The 20,364-nt window shown below is 40.5% G+C and overlaps 2 protein-coding genes across 2 annotated transcripts; both read right to left on the minus strand.

Moving 5' to 3' along the window:
• Window positions 1-6,724: 6,724 nt before the first annotated feature.
• LOC129246068 (serine protease inhibitor 42Dd) lies at window positions 6,725-8,386 on the minus strand. The gene is made up of 4 exons (XM_054884596.1): window positions 8,276-8,386; window positions 7,301-8,184; window positions 7,072-7,216; window positions 6,725-6,990 (listed from the first exon to the last, which is right to left on the minus strand). Exons 1-4 carry the CDS (start codon window positions 8,289-8,291, stop codon window positions 6,866-6,868), a joined length of 1,170 nt encoding a protein of 389 aa, XP_054740571.1. The 5' UTR covers window positions 8,292-8,386; the 3' UTR covers window positions 6,725-6,865.
• Window positions 8,387-14,284: 5,898 nt separating this feature from the next.
• Window positions 14,285-19,707, minus strand: LOC129245910 (2-amino-3-ketobutyrate coenzyme A ligase, mitochondrial). The gene is made up of 5 exons (XM_054884349.1): window positions 19,535-19,707; window positions 18,429-18,673; window positions 15,307-15,616; window positions 14,697-15,248; window positions 14,285-14,629 (listed from the first exon to the last, which is right to left on the minus strand). The coding sequence occupies exons 1-5, from the start codon at window positions 19,566-19,568 to the stop codon at window positions 14,472-14,474; spliced, it is 1,299 nt and encodes a 432-aa protein (XP_054740324.1). The 5' UTR covers window positions 19,569-19,707; the 3' UTR covers window positions 14,285-14,471.
• Window positions 19,708-20,364: the final 657 nt, after the last annotated feature.

Below are 20,364 nucleotides of genomic sequence, written 5' to 3' on the forward strand. Positions count from 1 at the left end.
CCAGACTTATGAAAATTTCATCAATAAATGATGGGACAGGTTCTGTAATTCACTTCCGACCGATTTCATTGAAATTTTGTGGTAATTGCATGCCCTCGCAAGAAAATTACAGAACTTGACCGAGGTTTTCAATCATCTGAGGCGATTAACAATTCTCAAAGTAAAGAAGTTTCCCTTTTCCTGATTATATATAAAACTGGGTCATCCTAACATTTAACCCAACGTGGAACATTTTCGTGGAACATTTTAACCCTCCAAATACTCACTGGATGGGTCTTTCTGGGCTCTCTTTTGGGAAAGAGCAAAAAAAGTCCTTAATGGATGATGTAGCGTATCGCAATATTCCAAAAAATTTGATAGTGTATATTTACAAAAATGCTTTAGTAAAATTTCAATGTTACCGTACACATTTTCCATTTCGGCTCACATATTTCTGCTGATGTGTCTTAAAGCAGCAAAATAAAAAGTCCAAAAAAAGGGGTCTGAAATTAAATACGAAATTTCTTTTCCTTTTCGAAATATTCTTCTTTAATTTACGAGTACTTCTCAGATATGTCATACCAATAATTAAAAAAAAAATTGTTTGATCTAGGCCTTTAAAACAGACAAAAGTATCTAATTTCACTTCATCATGGTCAGTTTATTTTTGAACATAGACTATAGTGACTGTAGCGGCTCGTGCTTGGAAGCCACACCTCTATAGATGAACCATAGCAATCAAACTCTTGTAAATGGGCGCATTCTCGTACAACCGAAGCAAATGAAGACTGCATTTTCCCCTTTGAAATTGAAAGCGAGAGAGGCAAGACAAGAGAGAGAGAGGATAGAATAGACAAAGAGAGAGTCCATTGGCAAATCCAAATTCTTTGGCAACTCCAAAACTATCGTCCAGCTTGAGAGAACGAATATTACGCAGGGGTTGTGGCCAGTAATAATTAATACCGACTGCCAGTCGAACGTCTTTTCTTCTAAGTTTTATAAAAAAGTTCGACAGTTTTTTTTTCGGGCTTGTCATAAAACACTTTACAGTTCTGCAGCGTTCTAGATCCAATTATCACTCTTTATGCAAATTGCATACATAATCGCTGATCCAATTCATGATTTCTGTAGAGCTGATTCCGATTATTCGCTCTGATCGCTGTGGGGTAACCGCTATTTCATTTCCTTGAACACCGCAGTCTCCTAGAATCCATATAAGTACAACCTTATTCCGTCTTCTCCTTACGTACTTGAACAATCTTTGAGGCTTACTTTGCGTTCTCCAGGGCCTTAAGTGCACAATCAGGCTGTAACTAAAGACTCCAATCTGTTTCCGTCTCCATCTCCGCTCAATTATCCATTCTGCTATTTTCAGAATGGCAACAATTTCCGTTTCGAAAACGTTTGGAATTTCTCCCGCGTGATGATACTTATTGCTATCCTTTTCCCTTAATGGCATCTTCTGTTTTTCTTAATATTGATATTGACAACTTTTTCTTTACAATCGGTCGACAATGTGCTTTCTGAATTCTAAAGGCAGTAGCCATATATGCAGCCTATTGTGAAACTTTCGTATTCTTAAACAGTGTTGCACCTTTTGTGTGTTATAGTGTAATTGCATTATATTTGACTGAAAAATCACAACCAGCGATTGTTCGTGAGCTCGACCACTTTAAGGTAAATAAAGTTTTTATTTATCGCACCATTACTCGTTACAATAATACTAGTAGCATCGCGAAACGTTGTGGAGGTGATCCTCAAAAGACTGCAACATCACGTGGTATGGCTCAAAAAGTGAAGAAGCGACTTGAGCGAAAATTCTATGGATTATTCTCTTTGGGCCATTTTGGAGGACAAAGTCCGAACTAAAAGATTCACCAGTATAGAGGCGCTGAAAAAAGCCATTGTTCGCGAGGGGGCCAAAATATCTGCAAGTCACAGTCGGGCAGCTTACGATTCATTTCTGGAATATCTCAAGGCCATAATCGAGCAAAAGGTGGTCCTATCGAGCAAAACTAAATTGATTCTTAATTTGGTATTATTTTCACACATTTTTTACTTTCAACTGAATAAAAGTAATTTTCCAAACTAAATTTATGGCTTTTTTAGTTGGTTACACTTCGAGTGCCGGACCCTGTATTCATTCGCGGATACATAGAATAAAAAGTGCGCGGGAACACCAGATTCGCTTTTGATTTTGGAGTTGTGTGGGCATTCTCCGCGCTTATTTTGTATCGGTTTCCGACATGCCTAGAGAATCATGAAGAATGTTCAAAACCTTGTTAGATGAAACCATTTCTGCAATTCATTGATTTTTCAAACATTTCCCAGGGAATATTTTTCGACTTTTTCAAATATGTCTGAGAAAATCTTTACAACTTGTTGGCCTGAGCACTGGTGGTCTTTAATTGGCTCTCTATCTTGCCTAAATATAATATATAAAAAAATAAAAAATAAATAATTGGCGCGTACACTTCTGTGAGGTGCTTGGCCGAGCTCCTCCTCCTATTTGTGGTGTGCGTCTTGATGGAGGGACCACAAATGGAGGGACCTACAGTTTCAAGCCGACTCCGAACGGCAGATATTTTTATGAGGAGCTTTTTCATGGTAGAAATACACTCGGATGTTTGCCATTGCCTGCCGATGGGCGACCGCTATTAGAAAAATGTTTTTATTAATTTTGCTTTCACCGAGATTCGAACCAACGACCTCTCTGTGAATTCCGAATGGTAATCACGCACCAACCCATTCGACTACGGCGGCCGCCTATGCCAATTACAAAGCATTGTCTTTCTTTTTTGGAAAATAGATGGCATCTCTCCAACTGAAGAGATCCGTAGTGTTTGTTCCTCGTATGAAAATTAATGACGGCAGAAAGCTCAATTTTACCATAGCTGAAGTTTTCTAACTTATTGACTTGTTTAGCCGTGAATATCTCACCAATGGTTAATGGACCAATGCGAGTGAAGCTAAGTATTTACAGTTTGAATGAATCCAACAAGTAGCGCTAAGTAAACAACAAAGATAGAAATGTGCATGGAAATATGGCTCTCCAAACTCTCCATGTCACGAACTTTTTGACCTTCCTTCGTATGTATTATATTTTTCATATGAGTTTTTCTTGTAAGCAGTCAGGCATAAAAGGAGGATGGTTCCATGTGTAGAAGTCCACGCAAGTGGGGAAAGTTACTGATCGCCATTCACTTGGGAGTGGCCAGGACGATTCTTCTACAAATGGTTCAAGCAGCTCACAACGTCCGGGATTAGCCCACGTATCCTCTGGTTAGCTTTCGAACACCCGTTCGGGAGTGAGCTAACGTGAGAAGGCGAAGCATCCCAGCATAGCTGGTTGTGCGCTGGGTTTGGGACCCGCCACTTAAAAATCCCCCCCAATGAAAACAGCAACAAAGCCTCGGATGAGAACTTCCAACACTGATGACGACCCCTGCAAACGAAATAAGGAATACGATTTGAGGGCATGCACCTGGAATGTCCGGTCCCTTAATGGGGAAGGTGCCTCTGCCCGGCTGGTTGATGTCCTCGTAAGAGCAAAGGCTGACATCACTGCCATCCAAGAGATGCGATGGACGGGGCAAGGCAAGAAAACCATAGGACCTTGCGACGTCTACTACAGCTGCCATGTAAAGGAGCGCAAATTCGGTGTCGGATTTGTTGTGGGAGAGAGACTTCGTCGCCAAGTACTGTCGTTCACTCCGGTGGACGAGCGTCTCGCAATAATCCGCATCAAAGCACGTTTTTTTAACATATCGCTAATTTGCGCCCACGCCCCGACGGAAGAGAAGGACGATGCGACCAAAGATTCCTTCTATGAGCGCTTGGAGCGTTCGTATGAACACTGCCCCCGCCACGACATAAAAATCGTGATTGGCGACTTCAACGCCAGGGTGGGCAAGGAAGGAATTTTTGGTCCCACAGTCGGAAAATTCAGCCTGCACAACGAAACATCCGGTAACGGACAGAGGCTGATCGACTTCGCCGGGGCCCGAAACATGGTAGTCTGCAGCACCAGATTCCAGCATAAAAAAAACCACCAAGCTACCTGGCTGTCCCCTGATCGAAAAACGCGAAACCAGATCGATCATGTTGTGATAGATGGAAGACACGCTTCTAGTGTATTAGATGTACGCACGATCCGAGGACCCAACATCGACTCGGATCATTACCTTGTTGCAGCCAAGCTGCGCACACGCCTCTGTGCAGCAAAAAACGTACATCTACCTACGCAAAGAATGTTCGACATCGAAAAGCTGCAATCACAACAGACAGCCAGAAGATTCGCCACTCGACTCTCACTCCTGCTCTCAGAGAGCACTTCCCAACAAACCGGCATGCACGAGCAATGGAGCAACATTTCTCGTTCCCTACGTACCGCGGCCGAAGAAGAAATCGGATTCCGGCGAGCCCGAAAAAACAATTGGTACGACGAGGAATGTCATGCTGCCGCAGAAAGAAAGGATGCCGCCTATAGAGCTACGCTGCGATCGGGCGCAACGCGAGCCATGTGGGATCGCTACAGAGAGCTGAAAAAGGAAGAGAGACGTATTATCCGACAGAAGAAACGAGAGGCCGAAATACGTGAGTGCGAGGAGCTTGAGATGCTGGCCAACAGGAACAACGCCCGAAAATTCTACCAGAAAGTTCGGCGGCTTACAGAAGGTTTTAAGACCGGGGCGTTTTCCTGTAAGAACAAAGACGGCGATCTGGTGACTGACGTACAGAGCAATCTTAAATTATGGAGGGAACACTTCTCGAACCTGTTAAACAGTGACAGCTGCGCATGTCGTAGAGAATGTGAAGATCCCGATACCCCAATCGATGACGACGGAATTGTAGTTCCGTTACCCGACCATGACGAGGTGAGAATAGCAATATCACGGCTACAGAACAACAAAGCCGCGGGCGCCGACGGACTGCCGGCTGAGCTATTCAAACATGGCGGCGAGGAGCTGGTAAGGTGCATGCATCAGCTCCTATGCAAAATATGGTCGGATGAAAGCATGCCTGCCGATTGGAATTTAAGTGTGCTCTGCCCAATCCATAAGAAGGGCGACCCTGCAATTTGTGCCAATTACCGCGGGATTAGTCTTCTAAATATCGCCTATAAGGTTCTAGCGAGCGTATTGTGTGAAAGGCTGAAGCCCACCGTCAACCAACTGATTGGACCTTATCAGTGTGGCTTCAGACCTGGAAAGTCTACCATCGACCAAATATTCTCAATACGCCAAATCTTGGAAAAGACCCATGAAAGGAGAATCGACACACACCACCTTTTCGTCGACTTCAAAGCTGCATTCGACAGTACGGAAAGGAGTTACCTGTATGCCGCGATGTCTGTATTTGGTATCCCCGCAAAACTAATACGGCTATGTAAGATGACGTTGCTCAACACCAGCAGCGCCGTCAGAATTGGGAAGGACCTCTCCGAGCCGTTTGATACCAAACGAGGTTTCAGACAGGGTGACTCGCTGTCGTGTGACTTCTTTAACCTGATGTTGGAGAGCATCGTACGAGCCGCAGAACTTAATCGCTCAGGCACAATATTTTATAAGAGCGTACAATTGTTGGCGTATGCCGATGATATCGATATCATCGGCCTTAACAACCGCGCTGTTAGTTCTGCCTTCTCCAAACTGGATAAAGAGGCAAAGCGAATGGGTTTGGTGGTGAACGAGGACAAAACGAAGTACCTCCTGTCTTCAAACAAACAGTCGGCGCACTCGCGTATCGGCACCCACGTCACTGTAGACAGTTATAAGTTCGAGGTTGTAAAGGACTTCGTTTATTTAGGAACCAGCATTAACACCGATAACAATGTCAGCCTTGAAATCCAACGTAGAATCTCTCTTGCCAACAAGTGCTACTTTGGACTAAGTAGGCAATTGAGCAGTAAAGTCCTCTCTCGACGAACAAAACTAACACTCTACAAGACTCTCATCATGCCCGTCCTGACGTATGGCGCAGAAGCTTGGACGATGTCAACATCCGATGAAGCGACGCTTGGAGTGTTCGAGAGAAAGATTCTGCGTAAGATTTTTGGACCTTTGCACGTTGGCAACGGCGAATATCGCAGACGATGGAACGATGAGCTGTATGAGCTTTACGACGACATAGACATAGCGCAGCGAATAAAGATCCAGCGGCTACGTTGGCTGGGTCATGTCGTCCGAATGGATACAAACGCTCCGGCTTTGAAAGTATTCGATGCGGTACCAGCTGGTGGTAGTAGAGGAAGAGGAAGGCCTCCTCTGCGTTGGAAAGATCAGGTGGAGAAGGACTTGGCTTCACTTGGTGTGTCCAATTGGCGCCGGTTAGCACGAGAAAGAAACGACTGGCGCGCTTTGTTAAACTCGGCCAAAATCGCGTAAGCGGTTATCGCGCCAATTAAGAAGAAGAAGAGTCAGGCATAAAAACTTAAAATAATGAACAATTTTTTATGTATTTTAAATTTTTCGTGTTTTTATTAATTTTTCGTAACTTTACTATTATCAATTTTTTATTGAAATATTTTCGAGTATTTACTGCAAAAGAAATTACATATATATATTTATATGCATATATACGTACAAATGTATTTATTTATTATGCAAATTTTTTTCGTTGTTTATGGATTTCAAGTAATTCATTTCACCCTAATGCCAACACTCCAGCGTACACCACCAAAGTGACTTCCTAATATAAATAAATATTCCAAAATTTTGAATTTTCTATGAGTTAAAAATCATACTCCCGAATGTAAAAAAATGTATTTTTATAATTTATTAAATAATTCATATGCTAAATCAGATGTCACATCCTTAGCTTATAATTTTTTCTTCAAAACTAATTTTTTTATATGCGTAAAAACGAATATTCAAATGTCTTAACCCTAAAATCTTGCAATATGACCGGTAAAGTAAATAGCATGCTCATCTCGAATGATGAATACGAAAGGATGATCGGCAATGAAGGTTTTTGGATCCCACGGCAAGGACATTGGCACGCCCACAGCAACTGCGTAAAAAAGTAAGTAAAGTGATTTTACCGTAAATATGTACATATTTAACAACATCCTTTGCCTCCACTTCAACTTACCACTGGCCGCCGCAGCTTCGCAACCAATCTCATTCACATCGATGAAAGCCTTGTGTTGGACGCGTGACACGCGTGTGCTAATCGGCGAGTTGCGGAACATATTGCTAAAGTCTGCTTCATCTGTGAACATAGTCCTGATGCCAAGCTGTTGGTAGCAAAAAAATTTGATACATTAAATTTTAATTTAATCCATGCAACTACTCATAATTTATATCAACCCCATACGCACCTTCAGCAAGTACGGCTTCAGATCGGTATCGAATTCAAATTTGAATTTCGGCAAATTCACTGTTACACTGCTCCATTCCCAACGCTTTTCGAGCGCATTAAAGTCTACACCCTTCAATTTTTGTTCCAGCTCGTTAAGGCCGTTACGCTTCTTCGGCAATATGAACCACATGCGCAAATCGGTATTCTCAAAGAACAACTCAATCGCTTTGGCATCCAATTCTTCATAGTCAGCATAGTTGTACCAGTTGTCAGCGAACATTGTGGACACGTTCACCGATTCATTGTCGTTGATCCAAAATGGACGATCAGACGTTTCATCGTCCATAAAAGGACGTGCCCACTTGGCTTTGAAGTAAATAGCATTGACCAGCGCTACATTAATATCTGGCTCAATACTATCCAAAACATGTTCAATCTTGCCATTCGTCTTCTTGGCAAGCCAATCGTTAATCAATTCTACAGCTTTCGGTTCATCGGTGAAATCCAATTGCTCAGCATCGGAATCGAAATATTTTCGTGCCGCATCACGAAATTCCGGCTCAATTACGAGCGCATCCTTGGCGTAAATCTTGTTGGCGATCTCCAATATAGTTTTGGGTTTGACAAATGAATGCAACAATTTGTAGTAATTTTTGGCGATGGTACTACGACTTTGCGATTGCGCATGTAAACTCTTCTGCAATTCGGTGGCAGTCTGGCCATCGGCGCCATAGTAAGCCAAGCCTAACGCTGTTTGTATAGCCACAGGTGAGATGATCACATTCTCGTGCTGCTTATCGGCGGCGATTGTTTGAAAGAGCTCGGTAGCAAAAAGATTGCGATCCTGTATGGCATTGGCGGCAACATCGCGGCTTAGCAAATGGTTGAATAAAAATAGGATGGCTAAAATGAATGTTAAATTCGATCAAAACTTTGCGTTTACCACACCACACGATTTTGCACAATCAGATTATTTTGTTATTCAGTCACCCACCTGTGAACCACCTCATGATTACAGTGCCGTAAAATATTCAACTTTGTACCTTCGTAAACAAAACTCAATGCAAGACTAAAACTGGGAATGCCGGGACACCTTCAATTTATATACAACGCCACTTAAACGAAAGTTCAAGAAACAAAACAAGACTAAGAAAGAAAAACAGCGAAAGAAAGCCGATTAACATAAGTGTTGGTTTGTATGCACAAAAGAAACCATCCATAGGCTCAGAGACGATTATAGCCAAAGGAATAATAAAGTATGGCCAGAAAGGGAAGAGCAAACCATAGCAAACTGTCCCACAAGTAAGCGAGCGAGAATCGAGAACAGTACGGAAGCAGAAGCGCAGGAGAGAGTTAAATTTGGTCATTTGGTGGCCAGCACTCAGTGATCAGTGGTGAGTGCTCAGTGTTCAACAGCCATCGTAATTTCGCACTCACTTACGCAAAGGTAAGAACAAAAAAGCTGCCTTGCATTACAAAGTGATTATGCTGGTGCGCTCATGGAGCAACGAGAGGTAACGTGAGAGTGTACATGCGTATGTATGTAAGCCTGGAAGAACATCATAATCGCTGTGGTGTAATCTTCAACATTCATGCATGCGTAAATACTATTATCACTGGCACATTTACTGGAAGTTATGACAAAGCGGTTCTAAATTTTAAGCGGCGCAGCAAGTAATATTAGTGTCTAAGAATAGAACAATCATATTTAATACTAAAAATAGTGATCAAAGTGCATGAAATAGTACATATTTAATAACAAAAAAGATGGTAAAAGCCAACGAAAAATCGCTGAAATTATTAAATTAAGTCTCGGCACTGTTCAAAACATTCTTCTTCTTCTTCTTAATTGGCGCGATAACCGCTTACGCGATTTTGGCCGAGTTTAACAAAGCGTGCCAGTCGTTTCTTTCTCGTGCTAACCGGCGCCAATTGGATACACCAAGTGAAGCCAAGTCCTTCTCCACCTGATCTTTCTAACGCAGAGGAGGCCTTCCTCTTCCTCTGCTACACCAGCTGGTACCGCATCGAATTCTTTCAAAGCCGGAGCGTTTGTATCCATTCGGACGACATGACCCAGCCAACGTAGCCGCTGGATCTTTATTCGCTGCGCTATGTCTATGTCGTCGTAAAGCTCATACAGCTCATCGTTCCATCGTCTGCGATATTCGGCGTTGCCAATGTGCAAAGGTCCAAAAATCTTACGCAGAATCTTTCTCTCGAACACTCCAAGCGTCGCTACATCGGATGTTGTCATCGTCCAAGCTTCTGCGCCATACGTTAGGACGGGCATGATGAGAGTCTTGTAGAGTGTTAGTTTTGTTCGTCGAGAGAGGACTTTACTGCTCCGTTGCCTACTTAGTCCAAAGTAGCATTTGTTGGCAAGAGAGATTCTACGTTGGATTTCAAGTCTGACATTATTATTGGTGCTAATGCTGGTTCCTAAATAAACGAAGTCTTTTACTCTTTATCCAGTTTGGAGAACGCAGAACTACAGCGCGGTTGTTAAGGCCATTGCTCGTGCATGCCGGTTTGTTGGGCAGTGGTCTCTGAGAGCAGGAGTGAGAGCCGAGTGGCTAATCTTTTGGCTGTCCGTTGTGATTGCAGCATTTCGATGTCGAACATTCTTTGCGTAGGTGGATGTACGTTTTTTGCTGCACAGAGGCGGGTGCGCAGTTTGGCTGCAAAAAGGTAATGATCCGAGTCGATGTTGGGTCCTCGGATCGTACGTACATCTAATACACTAGAAGCGTGTCTTCCATCTATCACAACATGATCGATCTGGTTTCGCGTTTTTCGATCAGGAGACAGCCATGTAGCTTGGTGTATCTTTTTATGCTGGAATCTGGTGCTACAGACTACCATGTTTCGGGCCCCGGCGAAGTCGATCAGCCTCTGTCCGTTACCGGATGTTTCGTTGTGCAGGCTGAATTTTCCGACTGTGGGAGCAAAAATTCCCTCCATGCCCGCCCTGGCGTTGAAGTCGCCAAGCACGATTTTTATGTCGTGGCGGGGACAGCGCTCATAGGAACGTTCCTTGCGCTCATAGAAGGAATCTTTGGTCTCATCATCCTTCTCTTCCGTCGGGGCGTGGGCGCAAATTAGCGAGATGTTAAAAAATCGCGCTTTGATGCGAATTATTGCGAGACGCTCGTACACCGGAGTGAACGAAAGTACTTGGCGTACTCTCTCTCCCACAACAAATTTTAAGTGTCGGGTCCCAAATCCAGCGCACAACCAGCTATCCTGGAATGCTTCGCCTTCTCACGTTAGCTCACTCCCGAACGGGTGTTCGGAAGCTACCCAGAGGATACGTGGGCTAATCCCGGACGTTGTGAGCTGCTTGAACCATATGCAGAAGAATCGTCCTGGCCACTCCCAAGTGAATGGCGATCAGTAACTTTCCCCACTTGCGTGGACTTCTACACATGGAACCATCCATCATACAAAACATTGCTTAGTGTTATTTGCGCAAAGACATTGTACAAAAGAAGAAAAAACTGCGCATTACGAGGTTTTAAAAAAAGTTATTCTACATACATACCTATATGGATGATGCGAGAGTAGGTGAAAATTCACTTGAGAGTGCGCCAATCATTGCAAATGAAGGTGAAAAATATCTTGAGAAAAATGTGCAGCCTGAAACTGTCCGCAGAGTCTTAAGGAAGCTGATTTCCATATATGCACAGCCGTTTATAGGTGCAAAAAACCGAATGAAGCTTGTATGACATTATCTAACTATCAATGAGAACCTCAGAAGCTCCACAATTTTGAAACTCCAGCAATTTGATCTTTTTCAGATCAGACGGCAAAGTTTTGTTTGGAGAAAATCAAATCTACATCCAAAAAATATGCGCAGTACAGTCAAACACGGTGGGAAAGGGGAACCGGGAATATAATTTTTATTGATAGTAAAATGGATAGGCATAAGTATTTGAATATCTTGAAAGAGAAAATTTACTACATTTAAGCATTCGAGAAAATTTTTGCTTCTCTTATGTTAACGAAATGAAGCATAAATCGGCGATTGTACAAATTGGCTCATTTGGAATAGATTTGAATGTTATTAATAACCTGTAATCGGTTCTAGATAAAGGTATTCGAAAGATACGAAATTTGAAACCAATCTGAGATCAAAAAAGCAATCAAAGAAGAATACCAAAAAATTTATTCTGTGGATGCAAAGAAGTTAGTTGAATGGGTTCAAAGCAGGCTCGAAGCTATTAATTTCAAGAAGAAATACATTACGAAATGTAAATTTGCTACAACTTTAAAATTTGTATTACCATATTAGTTATCAGCAATGTGTTTTTAGGACTGCATGATTTTGTCACACAGTTGCCTTAAGGCTGGCGCAGTTGCCGAATGGGTTAGTGTAAAGATGTAAGCGCCAATTATAAGTTACAGTCACTTACACCTTATTTGATACACACACATTTTTTTTGTAAAATGTTCCATTTTTCAAAATATTTTGCGAAAATGAAAAAACAGAGTATGCAGATATTTTATTTATTATATTTCATTTCATTTCTCAACATAAAATACAAAAAAGTGACTAATTTTTTGATTGTAATGCAAAAAACAAAAACAACATACAGACAATTCACGCCGCAACTTGAACGATACAGTAAAAAGTACCACTATTCCCGACGCAAGTTTCAACAAACGAAATTGCATTTTTAGTATGCGAGTGAGTTTGACATAAAGTAATATTAAATCTTGTTTTTTAGCCATTGGACCGCGTACTTCGATAGAAGGGCGTGAGCTAGTTTTGGAGCATTTCAAAGAAGGAATGCCGCGTCGTAAAGTAGCTGAATAGTTCAGCACATTATTGAACTTTTTATGCATGAAAATCGTAAGGTTTGCCATCCAGAAACTGCTCGAAGAAAACTGAGGTAAGCAAATTTAAATGACAAACCCTAATACACCTTTCGTAGCAGCTAGGAATAGCGCCAACAGATTTCAGTTTGCGCGTGACCATCTAAATAAGACCCCAGCCTTTTGCAGGGCCATAGCTTTTGTAGTCGAGGTAAAAATAAACTTATTCGGACCATATGGCAAACTTTTCATTTAGTACGAGGCAAATACGAAGCTCAAACTCCAAAACTTGCGAGCTAATATAAAACACTGCGGTGGCAACGTTATGGCTTGGGCATGCATGCCATCAAATAGAGTTGGAAATTCGACTTTATCGAAGAAACAATGAACAAATATGTTTATTTAAAAGTTCTGCAAGAAAATTTGTTTCAAAGCGCTCGAAAATTCCAAATTGAAGATAACTTTCACTTTCACAAGTCAAAAATAATACAAACATGGTTGTTATTGGGTTGGAGAATAAGTGCATGACATTTTTATATTTTATTTCATTTTACAACGATTTGATTGTTGTTGGGCAAAGGGTAAGTATTCATTCGATAGAGTTCATTCTGCTCTACAAAACTATGTTAATTACATGTTTGAGCTATTAGTTGTAAGGCTTAGAAATTGAGTACCCAGGAGGCAAAACTCAACATTTTCGACACCTGCACTTCTTTGCTTTTCATCGAGGTCAAACAGCAGCCGAAGCGGTCCGGGCCATTTACGACGTGTATAGAGAACATGTCATAAGCGAGTCTTCCACACGGAAATAGTTTGCAAAGTGCAAAAATGGTGACTTTGACGTCGATGACACGTCCCGCAGTGGAAGGCCTTCTGAATTCGATGAAAAACGTCTCAAGTCCCTTTTTAAGAAGAACGATCGCCAAACCAGTCGTGAATTGGCGAAAAAAATGAACTGTGATGATACAACGAATCTCAACCTTCAGTCAATGAGCTTTACTGAAAAATTGGGAGTCTGGGTGCCTCACGAGCTCAACGAAAAAAACCAAGAAAATCGACTTGAAAATGCTTCTCAGCATCCGGCCCGCCATCGAGCAACACGCGGGCATAAAAAGCGCTTTTTTACCGAATCGTCACGGAAGATGAGAAATGGTGCCTATACATCAATATGAAGCAAAGCAAGAAGTGGATGGCTTCAGGAGATACGCCAAAGCCGAGAGTCAAGCCGGATCTTTCTCCAAAGCAGATCATGATATGTGTTTGGTAGGACTGGGAGGGTATGGTGCACTAGGAAATGCTTGAAAGGAATGCCACGGTCAACAAGGAGCTCTACATTGCCGACTGAAAAGTCCTGATCGACAAAGTCAAACCATACTCCTTCACGACAATGGCAGGCCCCATGTTGCACAAGTCGCCAAAGCCGCACTCGAAGAGGTTCTTCAATATGCACCGTATTCATCGCACCTTGCATTAACCGATTACCATCTTTTCCGCTGCCTGTCAAATCATATGAAGGGCGTTACCTTCGATAACAAAGAGGTTCATGAAAACTGGCTCAACAACTTCTTTGACACCAGACCAGACGATGTTAGGCGGAACGGCATCAACGAATTGGTCGAGAAGTCGGAAGAGGTTGTAAATAGCAACGGCGAATATATAATTAATTAACTTATTGATATAATTACCGTTTTTTGTTAAAATGAAAGTCTTCGGGAAAAATGCTACGACTTCTGCACAATTACCAGATTTTAACGTCATCGTACAAATATAAGAAAATATGACAGTCATAATAAATCTGAAAAAGGCGATACTTGAAGAGTAAAAACAAATTAGTCCAGAATACACAAGAAAGAAATCCATGCCACGTAGTCTTCAAAACTATGCAATATATCCTGAATATTGAAAATTAATGATTTTTTTATATTTAAAATAAAAACATGGTTTTTTACCAACTGTCAAATCAATTTTGTCACAAATGTGTTTTATTTTTCGTTATTCTCATTATTGGGTTTAAAAATTTTACTGCATCATTTTGGCTGTAACACACTGTATGCCAATCATCAAAATATTTATCAAACGCATTTTCTGGAATCCACTTCAGTTCTCGAATCAAGTTTTCTTTTAAGTCATCCATCAGCTGAAAACGGCTGGCTCGTAAAGTAAAATCAAATTTTATTGATTAATCTTAAATAATTTCAGCATATCAAATGTCTTATATTCCTTTATTTCTAAACACGTAGGTAGGTACTACACCTACCTACTCTACACCCACTACACATAATAAATGCACATTTAAAAAAACCGCCACTTCTCCTGGCATCCAGCTCAGGCTCCGCTCAAGCTATTTAGTTTCCTATCGGGATCATTCATTTTCACTTGATAACCTTGAGCGATTTGCCGACGTCGATGAAGGCTGCCACTGCATGATCGACGTCGTCCGTTGTGTGCGCTGCCGATATTTGTACGCGAATGCGCGCCTTCCCCTTAGGTACCACCGGATAACTGAAGCCAATGACATAAATGCCACGCGCTGTCGGTAAAGGAGTATGCGAATGAAAAGTGTTTTTAATCCAGCTGTTCAATTCAATTTTACTTACAAAGCATTTGATCGGCGAAAATTGAGGCGAGACGCGCATCGCCCAACATCACTGGACAAATGGGGTGATTTTCCCCAGCGATTGTAAATCCGGCCTTTGTCATTGCATCACGGAAACGCTTTGTATTGCTTTGCACACGCTGTGACAATTGATCGGAGTGCATCAGCATATCCATGACTTTGATGCCTGTCGCCACCACTGGTGGAGGCAGTGAGTTCGAGAAGAGATAAGGTCGTGATTTCTGACGTAGCAACGTAATCAATTCTTTAGGGCCAGTTGTGTAACCGCCGGCAGCGCCACCTAGCGCTTTACCCAATGTTGAATTTATAATATCGACCCGCCCCAAAAGATTATAGTACTCCTCAGTACCGCGTCCAGTAGCGCCAAAGAAACCAGTCGCATGACATTCATCTATAAATACGAGCGCATCATATTTGGCTGCGAGATCGACGATTTTCGGCAAAGGTGCGATGTTGCCATCCATTGAGAAGACGCCATCGGTAACAATCAATTTAAGGCGCGCCGACGACGATTGCAGTTGTTTTTCCAAATCTGTGTTTATTCGAGAATATATTATTGGGTAACAGGACAAATCTTTTCACGCTCTTACCTCCCACATCACGATGCTTGTAGCGTTGTTTCTGTGCCTTACACAAGCGTATGCCATCGATGATGGAGGCGTGGTTTAATTCATCAGAGAAGACTGCATCGTCAGGTGTGAGGATAGCTTCAAAAATACCGGCATTTGCGTCAAAGCAAGACGCATATAAAATTGCATCCTCGCGTCCATGGAACTGTGCGATCTTCTTTTCCAATTCCTTGTGTATCGATTGTGTGCCGCAAATGAAGCGTACCGAGCTAAGCCCGGCACCATATTTGTCCAGCAGCTCTTTGCTGTAGCTTACCACTTCGGGATTGTTCTACGAGGAATTAGAAAATATATGGAGTGAGATTATGTACAGAAGAAACTATCATAGATAGAAATTTAAAATAAACGCAATTTCGCTGATATGATCCGTGCTAAAAAGCTTGGAGTAAGTAAAATAAAGTTAATGAAAAAAATGTTTCTGTTTTTGCGGAAACTATTGGGTATGGGAATAAGTTTTCGTCCTTTCTTAGCCAAAGTTACGAATTATTAAAGCAATTAAATAATACAAGACATTATGTGAAGTATGTGCTTCCATCTTTCGGGCAGCATACGGATTCCTCTGACGAGCCAGCTTGCGTTGCTCTCATAGGAAGTGAACCGCTCTCCAAAAGATGGTAATCCGAAGGTGCAATGTCTGGGAAATATGGCGGGTAGGGCAAAATTTAACAACTCAGTTTTCTAAATATTTCTGAACCGATTTAGCAACGTGCGCCCTAGCGTTGTCATGCAGCATAATTAGTTTGTCATGTCTACCGTCCCATTCTGGCCGCCTTTCATTGAGAGCTCGATTCAAACGCATTGGCGCAGTCGGTAAGAATTGCCAGTGATGCTTTCAGATGGTTTAAGGAGTTCATAATAGCTGACACCGTTCTGATCGCACCAGATGCACAACATAACTTTTGATGCATGAATATTTTTTTTCGTTGTCGATGGACCTGGTTAAACTGGCAGGCTCCAACATTTTCGACGCTTAGGGTTGTCATAATAAACTCATTTTTCCTCGCCAGTGACGATGCGATGCAGAAAACCTTTTCTTTACTGCCATTTAAAAAGTATCTCACAGTTCGCCAAACGTCTCTCGATATCCCTCTCCTTCAATTGATGTGACACCCAGTTACCTACTTTCTAGACTATTCCGATCACGTGCAAATGTTTAGCGACGACTGCTCTGTCAATATTTAACTCTTTAGACATATCATCAAGGGTTCATCCAATAATTGTTGTAATTGAGTATCTTTGATTTTTTTCGGTGCCTCTTCGCGATCTTTATCACTCACCCCGAAATCGCCACTTTGGAAGTGTCGAAACTACTCTTTACAAGTTGTATTATATTTGATGGAGCGTGATTACCGTAAATATTAAGCAATATACGACTCGTTGTAGCTGCACTTTTCTTCGAAAGGTAATGATGAAGTATGACTTCCCAAATGTTGTTTTTTCCGGACGAACGTAGACATTGTTGACGTCAGATAAAAAAGAATCTTTAGGCGAATGCAAACTACTGCGATCGAGACCTCACATACTTATACACCTTCCAATCACCACTATATCACTATAGCGAACACAAAAATAGTATCAACAGCGACAACCCTCTTTTTCTAGGGCGGAAACTTATTCTCATAACCAATAAAAATGGAGCAGATGTTAAAGGTAAAAGTCAATTTTACGTATTCTGAAAACCATTTGACCCTTTACAAAACTTAGCACATCATTAGAAAGATAATTTATTTTGAGACAAGCAGATATTTTTTCAGTTTTTGAAGAAATACAATTTTTATAAAAAAAATACGAAAAAGGCTGGTACCGTCTAATAAAAAATAAATAAATAATTGGCGCGTACACTTCTGTTAAATGTTTGGCCGAGCTCCTCCTCCTATTTGTGGTGTGCATCTTGATATTGTTCCACAAATGGAGGTACCGTCTAATACCATTCTAAAATCAGCATAAAGAGATCTAGCAAACCTCAGTTTTCGCTTTTTTCTTGCGAAACGGTGTGTATTTACTTATCAAATCCCAAAATATTTTTTAGCAAACAATTATTTATGACTCTGTCAGAACGAACACAAATTTAGTATTAATTACAATTTATCGGTGAATCAGCACAGTGATCATTGAGTTGTAAGTAATCTGAGTCGTGGTAACTGTACGAAACGCTGGTATCAGTATTAAATATTTTGTGCTTAGCAGAAGGCTACTACCTGCCATAGTTTACAATGAACTTTTGTACACTTGGCAAATTAAAGTCACTCGGAAGAGATGCGGCGGCAAATCACTTATCGTTCGAATAAAACGAACCTGGTATGAGTTCAATAAAGATTCCTCGCAGTTTAGGTACTTATGTATGTACGCCATTAATATTGAAATGGTAGTGGTTGTCGCTCCCACCATTCTCTCCATGTCGAGTTTGGAAAACTTGCAAAAGAAGCTTGGCCGAAAACCTTTCAAAGATATATTTATGTGTAAGTAAGTGTCAGTAAATAATATATGTGCCCTGCCCTTCATAAATTCATATCTAAGATTTCTCTAATATACACCCCGTTGCTAAATTATAAACAGACACTGTGTTTTTTTTAGTTCATAGTACAACAAAAACATATAACGCAAATTTCAAACTATGTCAAAAATTTTTAGAATTTTTCTTAGTATGCCGTTTAATGGCCTATTGAATGTTTTGCATACGATATTATTAAAGCACTTGTGCGATAGAATTGCTCAACAACGTTTGAAAAAAAAATTGCCAAAAATCATACTCAGAAAAATTCTAAAAATTCTGGTTCTAAATTTTTTCAAAATTTGAAACTTCCACTTTAATACAGTAAAATTGAATTGGCTACAAATTTGCATACCCAAAAGTTTTCTAAAGATTCTGTTTAAAAAGTGAAACATTTTTGTGAAAATTTTTTAATAATTTTTTTTGTGAATTTCCTATACAAATTGTCACTTTAATTTAGAGGGGTTTTGTTTTACAATGAGCTACTTTTGTATAAAACAATTACGAAAAAAATTTACCGTGAAAATTATTGCGAATATTGCAAAAAGATAAAGTGATTTAATTACGTGAGCACAAGCGTATCTGTACGTACCGCCAAGCCGAGATAATTATTCGCGCAAAAGTTCAAAATGCGTTTATATGTACCCTCCACAGTGATCTCGGTGCTTTGTGAAGAGGTGATAATGCGTTCCATTTTATAGGTGCCTGCATCTTTAATGTTGGTAATTTGTGTATTGAGAATATCACGGAATTGAGTGAGCGCAGGACGTGCGGTTGAGGCAGCCACATTGGATAAGGCGAAGAACCGTTGACGCTGGCGTAGTAGGCTATCAGCGCCTGCGAGTGAAATGGAGAGGCATTACTTAAAGTGCAAGCAAATTAAAAATATTAAAAATACTATAAAATGCAATTTATTTCGATTGCGCAGGAACATTTTTTGTTTTTTTTTTTTTGCTGACAGCTGTTGTTTATTGGAAATATTTTTCGTTGTGCTTCTTGGCAGCCATATAAATAGAATTCGTAGTGGAATGCTAATATGCATGTATCTATATGTTCAGAGATGCTACATATATACAGAGATGTTACGTACATTAAACGAATCATTAGGTCAGGTCGCTTTCTCTTGCAAAAGACATATATATTTCTATTAATGTATTATAAAAATTCAATTAATCGTAATTTCTGCAAAGTATTTTTGTTAAAAATGATATAAGTTCGAATACAGCATCTGCGGACTACTTTTTTTTACTCTAAATATGTATATACATATATAATTACAATAAAAATAATTTTATTTTTTCTTCGCTCTACTTTCGTGAAACTTTTGAAGTTGTTTTAAAACATTCAGGCAGATTCTGTAATCCACTGCTGCTGTAATTCAATTCAATTGCTAGAAATCGAAATTGAAATTTTCAAATAATTGCATTGAAATTCACTCGTTATTGAATTGATAGCAGTGTAATTGGTAGAAATTGTTCAATGAAATTTATTCGCGCTGAATTACAGACGCTGCCCGGTATTCCATAGTATCTTGAAATTGGTTTTTCTTGAAATATTTTTCTCCATACGTTTTATCAGCCAATAAATAAATCCGCACTAATACTTACATACATACACTTATACTATATATATCTTCATACCTATTTTTTGTCTACATATTTTTTTTTTTAATATTATATTATAAACAAAATTACACACCTTTTAGCAGCGCGAATTTTGAGAAAATCGGCATTTTCCTCCTACGTCAATGGTGAAAATTATTTTCTTTACGTTTGCTCAACGAAATTCTTTGCTACGCGACACACCCTCGATTACTTTCGTTTCTTGACTGAAACATTGTCAATTCGCCGATTCCATAACGAGCGGCGACATTGCCAGTCCAGTACTATTGGAGACCAAATATAAACCATCAAGTGACTGATCAGTCGTTCAAATGGCCGGCCGGCCGGTGGCGCACAGTGAAGCATCTCCATGCAAGCGACGGCCAAATATAGTACAAAACATTTGCCGATTTTTTTGAAAATTTGTTTATGGCCTACTTTCACTTAGAAAAGACGAAATATGATTAGGATTGGCCTACTTCCACGCCTCCACCCTCGCGGGCGGAATTGTTCAAAATTATCGGATTTTGATTTAATGTGGTGTGCGTATGTATTTTACCAATAGAAATATAAGTCTGAAAAATAGCGAAGATTAGTTCACATGTAAGCACCCCACCCACACAAAATGTGGCGCCTAATGTTCTATCCGGTCTGATTTTCATGAAATATGATGTTTATTTTATAATATGCGGGAAAACGCTGAGGCAAGTCTAGGCACAATTTCCATATTCTCGGCACATTTTCCATATCCTCATTGCGTAAGGTATTACCATATAGGGTATTTTTTAGCTGCATCAGAATTATCGATATCGATACCTATGGTTTGGCAGTTCAGAATGACAAACTGTGTTGAAATTTCTGAACAGAAAGAAAAAGGTTTGGCAAGTCATTATGAATAGTTTAAGCACAAGGCTTCTGAATTTTGAA

Source organism: Anastrepha obliqua, chromosome 4 (genome assembly GCF_027943255.1).
Source record: "Anastrepha obliqua isolate idAnaObli1 chromosome 4, idAnaObli1_1.0, whole genome shotgun sequence".
NCBI classification, from domain to species: Eukaryota; Metazoa; Arthropoda; class Insecta; order Diptera; family Tephritidae; genus Anastrepha; species Anastrepha obliqua.

Bases quoted from the DNA above. Each gene is read 5' to 3' on its own strand.
- LOC129246068 (XM_054884596.1), bottom strand. The intron at 7,217-7,300 runs GTGCGTATGGGG...TGCTACCAACAG, and splicing joins TGAAGCCGTACTTGCTGAAG to CTTGGCATCAGGACTATGTT. The intron at 6,991-7,071 runs GTAAGTTGAAGT...TTTTTTACGCAG, and splicing joins CGAAGCTGCGGCGGCCAGTG to TTGCTGTGGGCGTGCCAATG.
- LOC129245910 (XM_054884349.1), bottom strand. From the start codon at position 19,568: ATGCCGATTTTCTCAAAATTCGCGCTGCTAAAAG. The intron at 15,617-18,428 runs GTACGTACAGAT...AATTCCTCGTAG, and splicing joins ATAATTATCTCGGCTTGGCG to AACAATCCCGAAGTGGTAAG. The intron at 14,630-14,696 runs GTAAGTAAAATT...CTTTACCGACAG, and splicing joins TTTCGCCGATCAAATGCTTT to CGCGTGGCATTTATGTCATT.